At 39.5% G+C, this 22,500-nt stretch overlaps 1 protein-coding gene across 6 annotated transcripts in view; it reads left to right on the plus strand.

The window, feature by feature from the left end:
• Window positions 1–22,500, plus strand: part of ck (unconventional myosin-VIIa ck) — a 163,733-nt gene that overhangs the window by 94,081 nt on the left and 47,152 nt on the right. For all 6 annotated transcript variants that reach the window (XM_076212676.1, XM_076212673.1, XM_076212674.1 and 3 more), the window contains 7 exons: window positions 5,693–5,839; window positions 8,682–8,866; window positions 15,041–15,162; window positions 16,176–16,432; window positions 16,912–17,077; window positions 17,213–17,343; window positions 17,581–17,765. In XM_076212676.1, the coding sequence (XP_076068791.1) occupies window positions 5,693–5,839; window positions 8,682–8,866; window positions 15,041–15,162; window positions 16,176–16,432; window positions 16,912–17,077; window positions 17,213–17,343; window positions 17,581–17,765 (1,193 nt within the window). The remainder of the gene's footprint in view (window positions 1–5,692; window positions 5,840–8,681; window positions 8,867–15,040; window positions 15,163–16,175; window positions 16,433–16,911; window positions 17,078–17,212; window positions 17,344–17,580; window positions 17,766–22,500) is intronic.

The following is a 22,500-nucleotide window of genomic DNA, read 5'->3' on the forward strand; positions in this document are numbered from 1 at the left end:
TCCCAATTGGTTTTAACCTGCCAATATGGACGTCAAAATTGGTCTCCGGAGAACACTGAATCTGTTTTTTTTTTTTTTTTTTTTGTCAATCTAGGATTGCTATAAGACCTTGATCCAATACAAAATCTTGACATTTTCACTCAGAAGGCCACGGGGTTCTTTCGACAGACGCTCTCAAGTCATAGTTCACCCTTAGCATGGCCCCAGGAGTCTCTTAAAATTAGCCCAAGTAATTTCTAGTTTATGCATTAATTTTGAACCAGGTAGGAAACTAGTGGTTAGATACAGCTCATTCTTAGTGATTTCAAATAACCTAGAATGCCTGCATTTCGTGGAAACCCTAAATGATCCCCGGGCAGTCCACGTACAGCTGTACAGTGACAGTCTGCCCTGGATGGTGGCCTTACCTTGATTCGGGGAAGAGATAAGAAGTACTGCATAACTCCCCGATAAGATAAGACAATGAGCTTAGCATGCATGTACTGACCGGGTGATTGTGGGTTTTGTATCTCGCAACGCAGTATGAGCCATTGTCGTATACTTAACACCTACTGTAGGTTCATAAAGGTTATCATTACAATTCAAATCTTTACTACATTGGTTAGATAGATTTTTCTTTGAATTGCACCTGTTAAACAGAAGCTGGTGAAAATGATGTGGATCATCAACCACTTTGTTTTCATACTTATGTTTGAGTCTCTGATCCCCTCTGACCATTAGGGCAAATGTGACGACTTCGGGCACAACAAGTCCGCTCGAGATCTTGAACTCTCGTTTTGAATCTATTCTGCTATACCCAGTAACTCAGTACATTTTTCCTCCATGTATATACCGGTAGTTGAAAGTAACTCCTATTTCACAATTAAAAATCTTAAGATGTTCCATCTTTGTTAGCAGGAAGTTGATGAAGTTGGCCAAAGATCATGGTGAAAATGACTGACTAAGGCTGATCATGAGCCAGATAGGTACACCAACATACAGGCTAACTAGACTTTTGACTGAGCTTGTCACACCTTACGTTCCAGACCATAATTAGATACTCTTTTATTGCATCTTCTACTGACTTTCTTGAATTAGCATTTATTTGTTAACATTCACGGTTTCTATCACTGAGGATAATACTACACCGAAGAGGTAGCTACAGAGGTGACACAGGAAAGATTTAAGAAGAGTAGCAGAATGGAGGGATAAGAACAAAAGATAGCCAACGTTCTTTTTCGAGTGGAGATTCCGATATAAAAAAAAAAAAAAAAAAAAAAACATGACAAATAAGAAAAAAACAATTACAAAAGAGGAGCATGCTGACAGAAGACCTTTTGGTCCATAACTAGGTCGGATGCGAAAAATATATATAATAGATAAAAATTATGATATAAAAAAAGATAAATGCATATGTATAGTTAAATAATAAACAAACAGTGAAATAGTAAATGATAATAAATTGACAGATAAATAATAATAAATGGAAATCAAGCAAAAAACAATAAGCAAATAATAACTGTATGCACTCCATACAACTGTACGGACGCCACAAAAAATCCCTGAAATATTTATTGTTTAAGACCTATGCAATCAATATCCCAAATGGGGCTTCTTTGATTTAGTTAGTACCACTTCTGCTTTGTTGAACGTTGAATCTCTCTTTACTAATGTTCCCGTTATACCACCAAAGCACCTAAGTAGATCACCTAATTGGAAAAACTCTGCATGGCAGCCACAAAACAGCTGCTGAGAACATCCAAACATATTTAGACAAGCAAGAATAGTGACCTAGAGAAAATATCTGTTGAATGGAGGCTTTCCCTTAGAAACCATTAGTAACATTGTTCATTCCCAGACAATCATGAATCAAAGAAAAATCTAACGGTGAAATCAAACGTCCTTCCATTGGACCAAAACTTTAAAGTCCTGGGCCCCACTGCTGATACTCACATGCCCTTTAGCCCACACCACATCAAGGAGCTAAAAGTGAAAATAAACATACTAATATCAGTAGTAAGTATAAGTTTTGGTCAACAGAAGGAAAATCTCATAACAGTTTTACAGTCAACAAACAGCTCATGAGTCACACTGGACTACGCCTTCCCTTCATGGCTCCCTATAGTCGGGAAAACAAACACAAACACCCTGCAAACTAATCAAAACAACGTGCTAAGAATGATAACAAGATGCATTTAACTACCTCAGCAGAAGATCTACACTCCGAAACAAAAATCCTTCCTATGGAAAAACACATGAAAATGATAGTCACACAATTCTATGCAAGAACCCTCAATCCCTCCCATCCATCCCATTAGCACTTTCAAAGGTAAGCAACAAACGACACATCAGCAGCATGTTATTCCAACCTCTATAGTAATCTACCATCTGCACCACTCAACAAAACCATACACTCTGATCATAATATAAACACTTAAAGACCGACCACCGATCTCCCTACACCACCAAACTCACCCAGATCAGCCCCGCAGAGAAATTCCTCTAACAAGTAAGACCCACACTAGCACGACTACGTTCAGGCCACCATCCAGCTTAAACAATACCAACACAGAGTAGTTCTGGTCAAAGGAGCAGATTGCCCCAGGTGTGATCATCACCTAGACGTGGGTCTCCTGGAAGAGATATCTAGGGCATCAGATTTATTGACTAATTCAACTCATCTGTGATTCTGTATATCGTGATAAACCACATCTATGCTCAATATTCCTCAGAAAGCTCTCTAGCATTTCCACTAAGGGTTGCATTTCGTTGCCGATAACCTTATTTTCTTTCACTGTGAAGAATGGCCAAATTGATACGTGGGCTCAAAAATTTACCCTACGAAGACAGGCTATATCTTAATCTAAATTCTCTAGGAAGAGAAGACGCGGAGTGTGAGGTGATCTAATAAAGGTGTTCAAATAAATCAAGGGCTTTAACACTGGTGATATAGACAAGACCATCTTAGACAACAGGGCAGGACTCGCAGTAATGGATTCAAATTGGGCAAATGTAGATGTAAGAAGGAAATAGGCAAGACCTGGTTTACCAATAGAGTGGTCAACAAATGGAATAGACTTAGTAACCATGTAGTGAGCGCTGAAACCATCGGTTGTTTTAAAAGAAGGTTAGATAGCTTTATGGATGGGGATGATAGGTGGTAATGGGCATAGAACTGCCTAGTGTAGGCCGTACGGTCTCTTACAGCCTCCTTCACTCATGTTCACTGAGAATAATATCGCGCCGAACATGTGGAGTCATAGAGGTGGCAAAAAAGAAATTTAGGGAGGGTAGCAGGAATGACAGTAGAAATGAAAAGATATCAACATTCTTCTTTGAGTGAAGATTAAGCTTCAATCATTAAAAAAAATGTGATCTGGTCAGTAGGGGTATCACAAAAGTCCATATAGTATTGACCATAGAATTTACGATGTCAGTACCCCATTCAGGGCTGTACACAAGGAAGAGAAACATATACCTGCAAGTGTACAGTGTAATTATATGTTTTCCCTTGGGGTCTATATTTTCTTTCAACTGGAACCGTAGAGCTCCACATTTCTTACCGGCATGTGGATAACATTTTTTGTTATCGTTGAGAAAACATCAACTGTTAACAAGAAAAAAATAGATAAAATTTCAACTGGTTTGATTAAAGAATGTGATAAACTTCAGACTACTGCATTCGTACACACTTGTCCTATATATTATATTCAGTTGTATAGTATGTGTGTGTAATTGTATTTACTTAACTGTAGGTTAAATACATACATACATGTACACGTATATACTATACTACAGAATATACTGTATAAAGGCACGGTAAATGTGTGTGCGTGTGTGTGTGTGCGTGTGTGTGTGTGTGTGTGAGAGAGAGAGAGAGAGAGAGAGAGAGAGAGAGAGAGAGAGAGAGAGAGAGAGAGAGAGAGAGAGAGAGAGAGAGGGAGAGAGACAGAGAGAGAGAGAGAGAGAGAGAGAGAGAGAGAGAGAGACAGAGAGAGAGAGAGGGAGAGAAAGAGAGGGGGGGGAGCTAGTGTAAGCTCCTCTACCTGGTGGTGACCAGAACAAGATATGTAAAGACCATCATTGTACTGAAGGCATCCGTCTTTTATAGCGTGCCCCTAAACAAAATGCACACTGAGCAAAGCGTTCGACAAGGTGCCACACCAGAGACTACTGAATAAAATCAAAGCCCATGGCATAGGAGAAAAAGTGTTAGAATGGATTAGAGCTTGGATTAGTAATAGAAAACAGCGGGTCACCATAAATGGAATAAAATCTAGGTGGGGCAATGTTACTAGCGGGTTCCCCCAGGGCTCAGTTTTGGGTCCCTTGTTGTTCATTATGTACATACACGACTTAGACGATGGGATAAATAGTGATGTTAGTAAGTTTGCGGACGACACTAAAATAGGACGCCTAATTAGGTCAGGAGACGACGCAGAGATTCTGGAGGATGATCTTAATAAATTGTTCACATGGTCGGTGAAATGGCAAATGAACTTCAATATCTCTAAGTGTAGTGTGTTAAACGTATGGCTACACAACCCCGAAAATAGATACAGCTTAGATATCACGTTTTTAGAAAAATCTGAGTGCGAGAGGGACTTGAGAGTTCTGGTGAGTCCGGACATTAAAACCAGGAAGCAGTGCATTAGCGCCAGAAATAAAGCTAACAGTACATTAGGTTTCATTGCTAGGACGGTAACGAATAGAAGTGCAGAGGTAATTATTAAACTCTATCTAGCAATAGTTAGACCCATCCTTGACTATGCGGTACAGTTTTGGTCTCCGTCCTACAGAATGGACATCAATTCACTAGAATCAGTATAGAGAAGAATGACCAAAATGATACATGAACTCAGAAATTTGCCTTACGAAGAGAGTCTTAGGCACCTAAACTTACACTCTCTGGAAAGACGCAGAGTGCGGGGTGATCTAATAGAGGTGTTCAAGTGGATCAAAGGTTATAACAAGGGTGATGCAAACAAGGTCATCATAATAAAACAACAGGGCAGGACTCGCAGTAATGGGTATAAGCTGGACAAATTTAGATTTAAGAAGGAAATAGGCAAGAATTTGTTTACTAATAAGGTGGTCGATGAATGGAATAAACTTAGTAACCATGTAGTAAGCGCTGAAACTATCAGTTGTTTTAAAAAACGATTAGACAACTTTATGGATGGGGATGACAGGTGGTGATGGATACGGAGCTGCCTAGTGTAGGCCTTATGGTCTCTTGCAGTCTCCTTTATTCTTATGTTCTTATGTTCAAGACAAAAGCAAACTATAGGAAGTCTTTTTTTCAATAGCAGTGCTTTGCTGGCTCCGGTATATAGTCCATGAAACAACTTATTCGTTGGTCACTGTCCTGTTTTTTATACATAAACATGAGCATCTCGCTGTTATTTATAAACTATCTGAGGAACCAACTTTATCTACTACAGAGATAAATGGGTAACACAACAGTATCCTGCGGCACTCCCCTTAATATTTCATACTACCCTACTCTTAGATATGAAGGCATGCGGACTTGATTTTAAGGTATACATCTTGGAGTACCTTGAAATATAGGAAAGTTTTGGAAAAAAAATATTGTTTTCTGTTTTCCCCTCTAAACTCGAGACGAAAAAAAGGGGTCGGGAGTTCTTTCCTTTGAATTCCAGGAACACCTATTATTGTAAACAGTTACTGAAACTCTTCTTTCCCTCTTCAGGAACAATGGCTGACTCCGGAGAGACGCATCAAGGCGATGCACCCGACGTCCGTGCAGGGTGTCGAGGACATGATCTCCCTGGGAGATCTCCACGAGGCCGGCATCCTCAGGAACCTTCTCATCAGATACAATGAGAACCTTATATACGTAAGTTATCCGATTTCTTTTTTCGTACCAGATACTGTCCGTGCATGTATGCATATACTGTGTTTTTATACCATTTGTATGTAAATGAATTATGTTAGTATTTTATATTTTATACCAGGTAACATGTATACATTTATACATATACTGGCTAGACTCATTATTTGCATGTTTGGAAATTAAAGAAACTCGTTTTCTTCTACCACTAATAACTATTCCTTTTGGGTAAGTCACCATTAATGGCCTTGGCATATATTTCATTGAAATTCTGCTCTATCGGCCAACACCTGGGAGGTGGGGGGACACAATAGGTCTCACAAAGTATAAATAACACCAGGAAATTAAGCGCATCTTCTGTGTATTACATCCCTAGATAGAAGAGGGAATATCAGTAGAGCAAGAATTCATCACGCGTTTGGTACGTGGGGGAAGGAACGATTGCTATGACGTGAGATGTTCATAAAGGAGAAGACTAATACGTTTCTTTTTTCATACTGAATATACATGTCCTACAGCCTCATATGACTTCCGCTTATAAGCATTGGGACTATTTTATGATTTTTACAGTGATAAAAAAAAAAAAAAAAAAAAAACGGGCCCCAATTTTTGATAGGTCTCTTTGGACTTTTCTTCTTTATTCTAGATAATGAGTTTGAGATTACCACCATTTAACTCTGTGCATTTCTTGAGGCGCAGCACAAAGTTATCCATGACATCTTTACAAACCGACCGAGGAATGGCTCTCATCACCTTTCTGATGATTTTCTCGAGTTCCATAATGGTCCTGGGTCTCCCTGCGTACACTCTGTTTTTAAGGTATTCCCAGAGAAAGAATTTGGGGGGGGCTAAAGTCTGGGTTGTGGGGTGCCCACTCAAAATCAGTCTTGAGACTGATCACACGGCCACCAAAGTTCTCTTTCAGCCAATCTCGGGACAGGTTTGAGGTGTGAGAGCTTGCTCCATCTTGCTAGAACCAGAACTTCCCCATAAGCGACGGATACAGGGTTTGCAGCTCACTCTTGAAGGTTTAGAGGACCTCGTACCGCTCTTTGTCGACTGTCACTGTCGCTCCAGTGTCCTCGATAAAGAATGGTCCGATGATGCCTCTGACTGAGATTGCAATCCATACCGTGCACTTAGGGGAATGTAGGGGCTTGGTGGCTACCTCATTGGGTCTGGAGGTCCCACAGAAGCCATTTGTCTTCGAGTTTACCTTTCCCTCAAGATGGAAGTGAGTTTCATCTGAAGTCCAAAGGAGGATAAGGGAAGTTGGGGTCTCCAGGATCTTCTCCAGTATCTTGACTACCATAGCCTTTCTCTACTCCTTCCCCAAGGCTGTAAGAGTCTGCTTTGTTTGTATTCTGTATGGATATGCCTTTACATCTATTACTGACACTCTGCTGCAAGTCTCACGGAATATACCGAGGGACTGACTTCGCTTGTACATAGAGCGTTTCGGACTCTGCTGGACTGACTCTCACATTCTCGACCAGCTCACCTGTACGCTTCCTGGGGCATCCTGAATGGCTTGGACTGTTGTCACTGGCTGCATTGAGGTTCTCTACTGTCTCATAATTCTCGATGTGGTCCACCAAGTTTTGAATTCTGCTTTTGGAGGTAGTTTTTTAACGCTCAAACTGATGCAAGAAAGTGTCATGCACTTTATTAAATGAGCCTGCCTTGTAGTAATATTTGACGCATTATATTCTTTGCTGGAGCTTCCATTGAGATCTAGTTGTGTTCACAGGCGTTGCTTCTGTCATGTCCTGCAAAATAAGGATGATGAGTGAATAAATGAAGGATATATCACAAAAAGTGTGTGTGCAGGGCCTTTTTTTTTGTGGGTCACCCTGGATATTTACTAAAATCTCCGTTTTGGTGACTATTTCGTTAGATCAAAGCTTTGGGCGTTCTCAGTTGCATTCTCCTTGCTTCACCTCGTGCGTGAGTCATTTAGCCACTGAGCCGCGAAGTCACGGACACCCGTCCGTGACCGCAAAGCTCCCAGTCCTAATCTTGTTTACACTAAAAGTTCGTATACCAAGATCGGTTTTCTTTGAATTGCCTATCTGGCAACCCTTACCGTACAAAAAAAAAAATCGTCAACAAGCGGCTTTATTCAGGTGCTCTCTACCCATATGACAAGTAAGGGGTTCTAAATTGGTTTTGTCAAGTTCAGGAATACGTCAAATGGAGGGAAAATGCGGAGGTGGCTTCCCAATTCTAGTTTGATTTTTTTCTTCACTTGAAAGTCGAAAACGGATTGCTAGAGGAATGTCGATAATGCTGTCTCCTAATCAGTTCACTACCTTCCCTTGATCTCTGAGTCCATCTATTGCCTTGATCACTAGTGAGAATCTCCAAACAAAGGTTTTACACTGTATAATCAGCACAAGTTCATCCACCTGGTTTGCTAGTTTACAATAACTAGGAACTTTCCTAAGGTGGTGTCATAATGTTTTCAGAGATGAGATGATCTCCACCCATACCCTTATTTGTGCTTACTTTTACGCACGACCAAGAAATAAGAAATTCAGACGAATGTTTATAACACTTTATTGCATTCGAAAATAGACAAGGGTATTCAATTCTCACTTGTTTTGATTGATCGCACACGCTGGAAACTTAAATCCGAATCCAGTGCCATCTGAAACGTAATTTCACAGATTCTGAATCTTGAGATAGATTTCTTTGTTACCTGGAATGACTTTTCAAGGGTTCTGGATTCCAGGGCAAACTCCATTGTTACCTTTGACAAAATTTCACGTAGTCTGGATTCTGAGACAGAATCCCTTGTTATTTGGGATGGTTTTTAACATGTTGTGGATTCTTTTTCCTGCCACAGACCTACACAGGGAGCATCTTGGTGGCGGTCAACCCGTACCAGATCCTGCCGATCTACACCGTTGACCAGATCAAACTCTACCGGGGAAAGAAGATTGGAGAGTTGCCACCACACATATTCGCCATTGGAGATTCTTGTTACAACAATATGAAGAGACACCGGCAGAACCAGTGCATAGTCATCAGGTTAGTCATCCTGTTTATCAGTTAAGCATTAATTGATTAATAGGTTAGATAATCTATTATCTAGTTCATTAATTTGTTTGTCTTTTACGCTATTTCTAATATTTTGATTCAATTATACAGGCCATTTACCTGCTTACTTACCAAATCATGTATTTATTATTCATCTATCAAAGAGTCCGGCCTGTTCAAATTTTATTGCCTAGTATTACTATGTTGGAGAAAAATATATTAAAGTCCTTTACGTAAAAAATCAGATTGAGTTATGAATAAAATTGAGGAAACCCTGAGAAAAACCACAAGACATCCATATGTGTATAAGTACACACACACACATACACACACACACACGAGAGAGAGAGAGAGAGAGAGAGAGAGAGAGAGAGAGAGAGAGAGAGAGAGAGAGAGAGAGAGAGAGAGAGAGAGAGAGTGAATGAGAGAGAGGAAGGGTTGGATGGATTGTGTATACTTAGATATGGAGGAAGCATTTGATAACGTGCCTCAAAATCCATTTTTATGGAAACTGAAACATAAGCCCCTTGAATAGACAGAGATTCCCTGAAAGACCAGTACATGAGGGCAGTAGTAAAGGATAAGATGTGAGGGTGGAGAGCGTTGACCAATGGAGTTTTACAGGGGTCTGTTTTGACACGTGTAATGTTCTTGTTATACTTTATATTTGAATGCCATGATAGGAAGCATAACGAGCTCCGCCAACGTGTTCGTAGATGATGCAAAATTCACGAAAAGAATAAAAAATTAAGAATAATGCAAAAAGTTACTACAAAACCTTGACAATATATATAAATGAAGCCAATTATGGAAATTTTATTTGATGGCAAAAATGTAAAATATTGGAAATGGGTCGAAATTAAGAAATATCATCAATATTACTCAATCAGAAAAGATTCAGTTATGAGAGCAAATGAGAAAGATTTGGGTGTGTTGGTGACAGATAACTTATCACCTGACAAAGATATCAGAAAATTTTTGGGTGAAGCACACAGACTATTGACGAACATGAAAGTGTGTTTCCATTGCATGGACGAGAGGATGAAAATAAATCAAAGAATATCTGACCACCCTAGATTGGAATACCCTGCAATGATGTGGTCTCCACATAATTTGAAAGATGTAAACAAGATTTTTTTAGGTATTATAAAAACATCGTTGTTTTCCCACTATGTTGTACTTAGTTATACTGTACCTCAGTATCATAGTTCGATAAACTCTACCTTCCACTGAATGACGAACCTCCGAAGGAAGCCCGAGTTGGATGACGTCAATGTCGCCTACGTAGAGACTTCGCCGCCGCCTCAACCTTTGAGGTTCTTCGTCACCCAGCCGCATCCGACGATAAGGAGTCACTGGGCACCAGATGCCCTGGCACGCTGCCAGCCCATTGTGCAGTGCCATGCGGTGATAAGCTGACTAGGGAACCGCAATCAGGACAAGAATCTGTGGTGGACGCCTCGAGCAGGATTGGATTTCGTCAGACACAGTCAAGGAAGCATGACTGGCAAATGAGAGCGCGCGCACACACACACACACACACACACACACACACACACACACACACACACACACACACACACACACACACACACACACACACATATATATATATATATATATATATATATATATGTATATATACATATATATATGTATATATACATATATATATATATACCGTATATACATACATATGTATATATATATATATATCATATATATATATATATATATGTATATATATACATATATATATATATATATATATATATATATATATATATATATATATATATATATATATATATATATATAATCATCAATTTGCCCCGTCGCTCCAGAGGAAGTGTCTATATCGCCCATTATTCACCTTCTGTTTAGGCCCCCTTCGAAGTACTACTTCGTTGGGACCTCACAGTTACCCCAATGCCCCTTCTATCTTCTCGAAACATTTTGTATGGTCCTCTTTTCGGGATCACCATGGTGAACCATCGTTAGTGGAAACGTGTCCAGAAGGAGCAGCGAAAATGATCCCGGTCTCTATTTTCCCTCTCTGGGAGCTGAAGGTACCTTGAACTCGGCAGACCACGCTGCCAACGGGCCTCGAGTTTGAAATAATTCTTGAACATTTTTCGGCCCTTCTTTACTACTCGAGCCATCTGGCGCCCGCTCAAGGATCCTTACCGAAATTTCTCTACTCTCTCCTTTTCGAAATTTGGACTCTCCTTTTCGAATTTTTCAGACTCCTTTTCGAAAATTTTAGACGCTCTTCTTTAAGAAATTTCCCAATTCTCTCCTTTACGAAAGTTCCCAGTTCTCTCCTTTTCGATTTTTTTTACTCTCCTTTTCGAAATTTTCAAACTCTCTTCTTTGCGAAATTTCCCAACTCTCTCTTCTACGAAATTTTCAGTGTCTTTTTTTCGAAATTGTCTCTTGGTCTTGTTCCGGTCCTCCTTTCCTGCTGAATAAAAGTCATCCAGCGTTCTCTAGAAAGAATTTGTTAGGAACGTGTGAGTGTGAGATAGTAACAGGGAACCTAATTTTTCCTGTTACTATTTTTCTATTATTATTTATTTTCTTTATTCTATCTCTCGCGCTGCTCCTGCTTCGGACAGTCATTATTGTGTAAGAAGTCGAGGATTCTCACATTCTGTCCAAGGAGTCCACGATCTCTTGGCAGCCATTCTTCTTCTGGTGACGACTGCGACATCTTCACGGCGGTCGACCGAAAGACACCTACAAACGTTGTGGGTCACCTGTACATGACAGATATACAGAAAACGCTAATTCACCCAGGATATGCATGTACACACACACACACACACACACACACACACACACACACACACACACACACACACACACAAACACACACACACACACACACACACACACACACACACACACACACACACATATATATATATATATATATATATATATATATATATGTATATATATTATATATATATGTATAATATATATAGATTTGAGTGGAAGAGCGGTGAGCTAAACACTGAGAACAGTTGGAGTTTTATTCACTGACGTTTCGTCCTTACCAGGACATTCTCAAAGTACTTTGAGAATGTCCTGGTAAGAATGAAACGTCAGTGAATAAACCTCCAACTGTTTTCCGTGTTTACCTCACCACCCTACCACTCATATATCTTCCATAATTCAATATATATATATATATATATATATATATATACATATATACATGAGAAAGGTGGAAGAAATCACGGGTATCTGCATATTTTTAATATTGATAAAAACAGTATTATAACAGTTATTATTAACCTTATCTTATAACTTTGATACTAAGTCATTATAAAAAAAATCATTATTTTGAATAAAAACATTGTTTTAACAATCTTCAGTGTAATTCGATAGTCTGAGTTGATTGCCCAAAACCATTATCACTTTTGAATCCAACATAACCATATTACTTAGATTCAGTAATAAAAAAGAAAAAAAAGAAAAAAAAAACGCAGGCCTGTGTTAATGAGGATGGTTTGGACAAATGGAAAGGATGAGTGATGAAAGATTAGTAAAAAAAGGTGTGGAAGGCGAAAATGCAAGGAGTGAACTTGAGGGGAAGACCGAGGATGAGATGGATGGATGGGTTGAAGGGGGCGCTGAGCAAGGAAGGGAGACGACAGGAGATAGGGATGAGTGGAGAATGACTGTGTATGGATGATACTGTTATGTAAGGAAGGGAGGGATAGGGGATGGGGGTAGGAGGTGCTCAAGTGTGAATGATATTTCGACGCAGCCCGAAGGGATTTCTCCCCGTCTTCTCTCTTCATGAGGGGACGGAAAGGTGGAGTCTCCGATTAAGTGAAGCGGCTTTGCTCTGAATGTACTGTGTCTTGCTGCATTGCGTTTGACTCAGGGCAGTTGGCGGATGCAAGGATCACCTGTCATCCATGAGGAACTGAGATGAGAGGGGTGGAGGGGGGTGCTGAAGGGGAGTGAAATGGGTGGGAATAGGTACGACGTGCCTCTTACTTGGCTACCTCCCTTATATGACGGAAAGAGCTCTCGGTATGTATATGTATATATATATATATATATATATATATATATATATATATATATATATATATATATATATATATATATATATATATATAATACAGCTAAGTGCTTCATGACTTATCTTTTTCTTTTTTCTTTTTTAAATAAAAATATGAATGGTACGTTAATTCTGAGCGACAAGTTGATAAACAATCGCTTATCTTTCCACGAAAACTTGGCCGTATCTACTGGTTATGTGCATACCATGTTCATTTTCTTTTAATTTCTTCAGTACCAAGTAGCCTATGTTCATTCTGTACTGCCGCCAGACGTTTTATTTAGTTCTGTAGTGCCCCTCTGGTGGCGGCGGGGGTTGTGCCAAGCTTGGTAACCCTCTTTCCTTTTCCTGTGTCTGCAGATTATTTTTTTTCGATGACGTGGCACTTAGAGTGATAGCCTGGGCCACCACTGTGTCAACTAGCGTGAAGATACCATTTGCACAAAGTGACAATGAGAGATTATTAAAACTGTACTCTTTTTTTCCATATGAATAATAAGCAATATTAAGATCTGTATGCATTGGTGCAATGACTCACGGGTTAAAATAACTCTGGAGCAAGAAAAACATGCTATTCAATACAACAAACAAAATGTAGAAAAGGGGTGGCTATTGGCCACACACTCTTTTGGCCCTTAACCGCTCCTTAGAGATATCGAGGTCGAGATAGTCCATCTCTTCCTGAAATAAAGACTCTGGTGGCAAGATTACCACTCCCCTCACCTTGGGAGAGGGAGGGGGGGAGGGGAGGAGAGGGAGCTTTTTTTTTTTTTTTTTTTTTTTTTTTGAGTGAAATGTCACTCCCATGGGCTTTGAGCCCGTGTTTATGTAAGACACACCTTGTAGAAAGGAGGTGGAATGGTGTAGTTAGAAGGGAATAGGGGGCAGTAAAAAAGAGAGGCTGCAGCAGTTAGAGCTGCGGTGGACGCTCTAGTAGCTGACGGAGCTCATAGGGGCTTTGTAGGCGACAGAGGCGGCTCACAAAACCTTCAGGGGGAGCTGGTGGTCTCCGTCTGAGGAAAGAGGTGGCGGGGCAATGCTCAGGTAGTGGAGGAGGTCGGTATTTTCTGCACGGTAGTGGTTGCACCGGCGATCTTCCATGGTGCTCTGGGGATTAAGTTGCCAGAAACAACGGTCCTAGAGACGCAGCCTGAAGTGCAGTTTTACTACCCTTCTGGGATGGAGCGGGGGAGGACTAGAGTTTCATATATTGTCACCTTTTTGTACCACCCCGCCCGTTGGGAAATCTGTGCCTCCAGACTGTGTTGGAGGTGCCACTACGTGCGTGGCAATGCACTAGTTCGAAGTTTAAGTTGGTTCCCACTGGGAGGGACCTGGACGTCGACTCTGGCGCGCTTGCGAGCAGCAGCTGCTGTCGCGTCTGCAAGGTCGTTTCACTGGGGCAAGAGAAACACAAGAGGACATGGAAAGAAAATAAAAAAACATAGTTATAGAAGAGATGTGTGTGTATGTATATGTATACATATATATATATATATATATATATATATATATATATATATAATAGTATATATAAGATACATATATATAATATATATATATATATATGTATGTATGTATATGTACACACACACAAATATATATATATACATATATATATATATATATATATATATATATATATATATATATATATATGTGTGTGTGTGTGTGTGTGTGTGTGTGTGTGTGTGTGTGTGTGTGTGTGTGTGTGTGTGTGTGTGTGTGTGTGTGTGTGTCCGTGTGTGTGTGGTGTGTGTGGTGTGTGTGTGTGTATGTGTGTGTGTGTGTGTGTGTGTGTGTGTGTGTGTGTGTGTGTGTGTGTGTGTGTGTGTGTGTGTGTGTGTGTGTGTGTGTGTCTGTATGTGTGTATGTGTGTCTGTATGTGTGTGTGTGTGTGTGTGCTTGTGTATAGGTACATATCTGAATATGCACAGGAATAAACAGATGCTTAAGGAGGCTGATATCAACTTCGAACGCTTTTATTTATCTATCAATTAGCTTATCCATTTACTTATTCATTTATCTATTTATTTGTTTGTTTGTTTGTTTGTTTAATTATTTGTTTATTCATTCATTTTCAGTGGTGAATCAGGAGCCGGTAAGACCGAAAGCACCAAGCTCATCCTCCAGTACCTGGCGGCCATCTCGGGCAAACACTCTTGGATCGAACAGCAGATTCTCGAGGCCAACCCTATCCTCGAAGGTAAAGTATTAGTCTTGAGGCCATGGTAGAGAAACCGATTGACTGCATATTCGTTGCTGGCTATATGCAGTACATGCTGGTGATACATGAAGTATAATTTCAATATCAGAGAATTATGTGTATGTGTGTGTATTGGCGTGTGCATGTGTGTGTGTTATAGTAAATATCGAATTAGAGGGATTTTCCCCCAATACAAGTAGAACACCTATTTACCTATGTGTATTATACAAGAAAGGAGCAACGCCCGTGAGGTCCTGTCCCTTCCTCTAATTAATTATCATACGTACCTTAAAATACATGTGTATAAGTGTATGTGTTTCTTTGAGTGTGGGTATGAGTGTAGGTGTGGGTGCTTGTGTGTGCATGCGTCTATCTCTCTCCCTCTCTCTCTCTCCCTCTTCGTGTATGTATGTATGTGTGTGTGTGTATGTGTGTGTGTGTGTGTGTGTGTGTGTGTGTGTGTGTGTGTGTGTGTGTGTGTGTGTGTGTGTGTGTGTGTGTGTGTGTGTGTGTGTGTGTGTGTGTTTGTGTATGTGTACCTAACTGTAGTACACAGGAAAAGAACAACGCTCGCGGGCTTGTCACTGACTGCCCCATCATCACATCTAGCACAAAAGGTATGTGTGCATTATGTATGTATGTATGTATGTATGCATGTATGTATGTATGTATGTATGTATGTATGTATGTATGTATGTATGTATGCATGTATATATGTATGTATGTATGTATGTATGTGTGTACGTATGTATGTATATATGTATATATGTATGTATGTACATATGTATGTATATATGTGTGAATGTATATATGTATGTATGTATGTACCCTGTATGTATGCATATATATATGTATGTATGTATGTATGTATGTATGTATGTATGTATGTATGTACCTATGTATGTATGTTATATTAATCTTTGCCTATATTCGCACTTTTACTATTGATACAGAAATCAATCTTTATTTCTGAATACATTTTACCTCCTCATACCCTCTTCTCCAACACACAGCCTTTGGAAACGCGAAGACGATTCGTAATGACAACTCGTCTCGCTTTGGCAAGTACATCGACATCCACTTCACGCACGAGGGCGTGATCGAGGGCGCGCGCATCGAGCAGTACCTCCTGGAGAAGTCCCGCCTGGTGTCCCAGGGGACTGACGAGAGGAACTACCACGTCTTCTATTGCATGCTGGCCGGCATGACCCGCGAAGAGAAGCAGAAGCTGGAGCTCGGGGACGCCACGCAGTACAAGTATCTAACCGGGGTGAGTGAAGTGCCTTTCCAAGGTGGGCGGCCGGCCGGCCGGCGGTCTCGACTTCTGGGATCCCGGCACGGAGTCCAAAGGATACTGGATTCAGTTTTATACACTGCTGTGTAGTGAAAATGAAGTTGTTGTAGCGATGAGGGCTGTTGGTGGTGAACTTTGGAATGTGACCGCTCGTTACAGAAAGCTCCTTGTGTTGAGCTCCATTCAAATCAAACGAGCAATTTTTTTTTTTTTTTTTTTTTTTTGTGTGTATTGGCAGCTCTCAAATCTCGTGAAACATAAAATTCCTCTAACGTCTCTCTCTCTCTCTCTCTCTCTCTCTCTCTCTCTCTCTCTCTCTCTCTCTCTCTCTCTCTCTCTCTCTCTCTCTCTCTCTCTCTTTCCTTTGATTTTGGAAACTTGCCCTTATAGGAGTGTTTGTTAAGAGGAAATGTTGACAAGTTTAATCTTATCTATCATCTTTTTTGCGCGAGCAGGGTGGCAGTATCACGTGCGAGGGGCGTGATGACGCCAGGGAGTTCGCCGACATCCGCTCCGCCATGAAGGTCCTCATGTTCACAGACGCTGAAGTCTGGGAGATTCTGAAACTCCTAGCCGCCATTTTACACATGGGGAATATCAAATTCAGGGGAAAGATCATAGGTAACTACTGAAAAAATGACTCCGTCTTAATCCAGTTGTGTTTTTAAATGAATTCTTATTTTCAAATATAATGGAAATTTGTGTCAAAATGTAGTCTTATTCCTGGAGATGACTGAAATTATTCACTCGGCACAGATAATCTGGACGCAACAGAAATACCCGACATGACGTCACTAAATCGTGTGGCTCGATTTCTGGGTCTGGAGCCAAGGGCTTTGAAGGAGGCACTTACCACGCGCACCCTATTTGCTCAGGGCGAGACAGTGGTACGTAATTGCAAACTTTCAATTACATTTTCATGTTTATGAAAAGCATAGCCACACATAAACGTTCATCTTGATCATTCATTATACTATATTTGTTCTTAATCAGAATTGTTGTGGAGCTGTCTATTGTAGACCTTATGGTCTCTTGCAGTCTCCTTCATTCTTATGTTCTTATGTTCAGTTTCGAATGACCATTGCACAAAGTGCAAATACTTGTACGTACCATTTGCTCCTCAGGTTTCACACTTGAGTCACAGCCAGGCGATGGACGTCCGTGATGCCTTCGTAAAAGGTATCTATGGACGACTTTTTGTAATGATTGTTTCCAAAGTGAACTCGGCCATCTTCAAGCCCCGCGGCACTCACAGAACCTCCATCGGTGTCCTTGACATTTTCGGGTTCGAGAACTTCAAAGTAAACAGGTAAACATATCAATGTCTTACCAGAGCCTAATCAGATCATTACCTCTAATCATGAAAGAGAGCAAGGTGGATATATATATTATTATATATATATATATATATATATATATATATATTGTCAACCACAATTCATTTTAATTCTAAGCCATCAACATCGAGGAGGCCAACATGCAGAAATTGAAACGTGGTACAGCCAAGGACTTGAACCTGCGCTAGCACGTGACAAGTGATAGTGACTTAACCGAGTGGGCCATCAAGAGAGATATAAGTTGACAACAACTTTTCTTATATATGTGAATTGTGGTTGATAAAAATGTATATCTGTTCACTGGGACCCATTCAGTGCCGTACACACACATACACGACTCGGGGGCGCGGTTGGAAGAGGCTACGACTGTCACTACGACGATCCGGGTTAGAATCCTGCCCAGGGCTAATTTCAGTATCGCAGCGCTTCGAGTCGTTACTCCAACTCTCGTGGGCGGGGAGTTGGGTGTGTGTGTGCGTGTAAGGTCACAGCATTACCCATAGATCGGTCATACGAGCTCTGAGCTCTCTTCCGGGAGGGAAATAGCTGTCGATCACGAGTCCAACACGTGATCCAAAGACCATGGTGGTTAAGACACACACACACACACACACACACACACACACACACACACACACACACATATATATATATATATATATATATATTATATATATTTTATATTATATTATATATATTGTATATATATTATTATATTATATTATTATATTATATATATTTTATATTATATATATTTTCGGGGATGGAATGGGTGGGAATGATTTTATGCCTTGTCCTTTTTGGCTACCTCCCTGGTAAGGGGGAAGAAGCCTTGGTATATGTATGTATGTATGCAAGCAATCACATCACTGATACGAAAATACAAAATAACCACAGGAGAAGGAAAACTTGTAGACAGTAATTACTTTCGTATATTACATCTCCAGACTAAATGAAAGAGATACAGAGTTGTGTTTAAATGTGAGTATCAGGTAACAACCGTAGGTGGGAGGGGGTAGACAATACAATGCGGGGCGGGGGAACTTTACCTCCATCAACCTGAGCAACACATATGGTTCAATCTGGCGGAAACATCTTGGTCACCATTTGGGTTACCAATTTATCACATTTAAAATGCCCATAGGTTAAGTTTGTATTTTAATTAAAAGTGCCTGATATTAAGCAAGATTCTATTACATTTCTTTCATGTAGGTTCTTTCCTTTAGCTAAAATTGTTGCCTCAGACCAATCAATATGATGGTTGCTTAATGCCCTATGTTGAAATAACGCATTATTTTACTGGGGAGATCTCACACTATATTTATGTTGGGAAATCCTTGTTTCTAAGTTTTTCCTAGTTTGTCCAATGTATAAATATATATATATATATATATATATATATATATATATGAGTGGAAGGGTGGTGAGGTAAATACCAGGAACCGCTGGAGTTTTATTTCTAACGTTTCGTCTTGAAAGGACCTCCTCAGAGTGTACACAAACAAATAATTGACAGCTTATATACCCACAGCTTAACCCGTTCCTCCCCGTTCGTCTTCGCTCCTCATGCACCCCCGTTCGGCATCACGAATAACCAAGCTGGCCGTTACTCTCTCCATCTTTACAAATCCATCACGGTGGTTGCTACATGGATGCAAATTGAAATAGGCTGCCTCAATTACTTTTCTTCTCTGTTTTGTTAGACCTTTATGCAGCACCTCTGTTCTTTCCCAATCTGGTAGGTGGCCAAAGTTGTCAAGGTGGACCACTGACGAATTTGCTGTTCTGTGAGCTCTGATGTCGCTTTTGTGTTCATAGGTACGTTTCTTTATCCCTCTGCTGGTTTCTCTGAAATAACTAATGGGACAGCTTTTACATGGAATTTTGTAAATCAAGCTGTTCTCTACTGCATCGGCTTTACTATTGTTCTTACTCCTCACAATCTCTCCTATCCTGGTACCAGTGCCGAACGCAATTTTTAGCCCTGCTCGGGTGAACAACTGTTCCATTTCACTCGCGCGTCTTTAGCTGGGGACGGACAAAAACCCACCACTGTCACCCTCATTCTCTCCTCTTTTATCCCCTCTGCTTCTTTTACTTATTCTTAGGGCCTTCTCCCTCAACCTGTGTAAAAGACCTTCTTGATATCGTAGTTTTTTGAAAATATAAAAAATGTGATTGATATATTGATATGTGATTGATATATTTAAAAAAAAACTACGATATCCAGAGGGTCTTTTACACAGGTTGAGGGAGAAGGCCCTAAGAATAAGTAAAAGAAGCAGAGGGGATAAAAGAGGAGAGAGTGAGGGTGACAGTGGTGGGTTTTTGTCCGTCCCCAGCTCAAGACGCGCGAGTGAAATGGAACAGTTGTTCACCCGAGCAGGGCTAAAAATTGCGTTCGGCACTGGTACCAGGATAGGAGAGATTGTGAGGAGTAAGAACAATAGTAAAGCCGATGCAGTAGAGAACAGCTTGATTTACAAAATTCCATGTAAAAGCTGTCCCATTAGTTATTTAGTCTAACAAAACAGAGAAGAAAAGTAATTGAGGCAGCCTATTTCAATTTGCATCCATGTAGCAACCACCGTGATGGATTTGTAAAGATGGAGAGAGTAACGGCCAGCTTGGTTATTCGTGATGCCGAGCGGGGGTGCATGAGGAGCGAAGACGAACGGGGAGGAACGGGTTAAGCTGTGGGTATATAAGCTGTCAATTATTTGTTTGTGTACACTCTGAGGAGGTCCTTTCAGGACGAAACGTTAGAAATAAAACTCCAACGGTTCCTGGTGTTTACCTCACCACCCTTCCACTCATTCTGTCCTACGTACTTCAATATATATATGTATATGTATATATATATATGTATGTATACATATATACATTATATATATAAATATACATACATGCATACATACATACATATATATATATATATATATACATATATATATATATATATATATATGTATATATTTATTTATAATCTTGGTATGGAATTTTATAGAAACACCGTTGTTATTAGGCGGGCTGTTCTTAATTAAATTTTTCTCAATGGTGCGGTCATATTTAAAAGCTACTTTGATATCCAATTTCTTGAGTAAGTTGACAATACTAAGAAAGCTTTCATGAAAAGGAAGAACAAGTATATTAAGTTGTTTATGGTCTTCTTATTCTTCATTGTATGCTTTGTAAAAATGCTTCTTGGAAGTATTGTGACATTGATTAAGAATATGAATGGGATATTTTAACTTTTCCCCAATATTCCGGACAGTTCCAATTTCGTCATCAATGAATTCAGGATCTGAAATCCTGTAAGTTCTCAAGTACAAGGAAATAAAAAATGATATTTTTACATTGATGTGGTGATTAGAATAAAAATCAACATAGGAGAAAATGCTGGTAGGTTTTCTATAGACTTTTGTTTTCAGAATATCATTATCTCTAATAATTTCAACATCCAAAAAGGGTATGCTGTTGTTATTATCTATTTCAAGAGTGAAGTTAATGGAGGGTATTCATTATTTTAGATTAATAAGGAAATCATCAATAGATAGGTTATTAGGCCAGAAACACAAAACATCGGAATAAGTGGTAGCTTATTAGGTTGGACTAGTAATTGGTTGAATGGTCGAAAACAGAGAGTTGTTTTAATGGAAAAACTTCTAGATGGAAAAATGTTACAAGTGGAGTTCCTCAGGGTTCCGTTCTTGGGCCACTTCTATTCATAGTATATGTAAATGATATAGACCATGGACTAAAATCTACTGTTTCCAAATTTGCTGATGATACAAAACTGTGCGGAATGGCAAATGATCACTTTAACCAATTAGATATTCAAGAAGATTTAGATAAATTACAGCAATGGTCTGAAAAGTGGCTAATGAAATTTAACACAAGTAAATGCAAGGTAATGCACATAGGTAAAAATAACAGTAAGTACGATTACAAGTTATTTGGAAATTCGTTAACAAATGTGGATAGTGAAAATCTCGCCATAATTAATTAATTATCAGTAACGACCTCAAATCATCCAAGCAGTGCATTTCAGCCTCTGAGAAAGCAAATAAGATTCTAGGACTGATTGCGCGATCTTTTGATTTCAAAAGTCCATCACTCATTAACAAGCTATATAAATCGTTAGCTCGTCCACATTTGGAATATGCTGTTTCCGTATGGTCACCGAATCTCATTAAAGACATTGACAGACTGGAAAAAGTACAACGGCGAGCCACAAAACTGATTCCAAATATCAAAAATAAATCATACGAAAATCGACTAAAACATATGAATCTGTTTTCCCTAAAAAAGCGTAGATTCAGAGGTGACTTGATACAGGTCTTTAAGATTCTAAAGGGAATTGACAACATCATAAGTGACAAAATTTTCACATTGAATGAGAATCAGACAAGAAACAATGGTCTCAAACTGTCCGGAAATAGATTCAATTTGGAAGTAGGTAGAAACAACTTTGCCAACCGTGTAGTTAATGAATGGAATCAACTTCCTGCAGAGGTAGTGCAATGTAGTTCAGTTCGAAGCTTTAAGAATCATTTAGATAAACACCTAAGCAAGATGCTGTAATGATTATAATTTATTTTATGTTATTTGTTTTTGTTTTGTTATCATTTGTCTGTTTGATTTTCATTTATTATTAGTTATATGTCAATTTATTATTATTTACTATTTACCTGTTTGTTTATTATT

This window comes from Oratosquilla oratoria, chromosome 30, assembly GCF_046742065.1.
Source record: "Oratosquilla oratoria isolate Oo_2021 chromosome 30, ASM4674206v1, whole genome shotgun sequence".
Lineage (NCBI taxonomy): Eukaryota > Metazoa > Arthropoda > Malacostraca > Stomatopoda > Squillidae > Oratosquilla > Oratosquilla oratoria.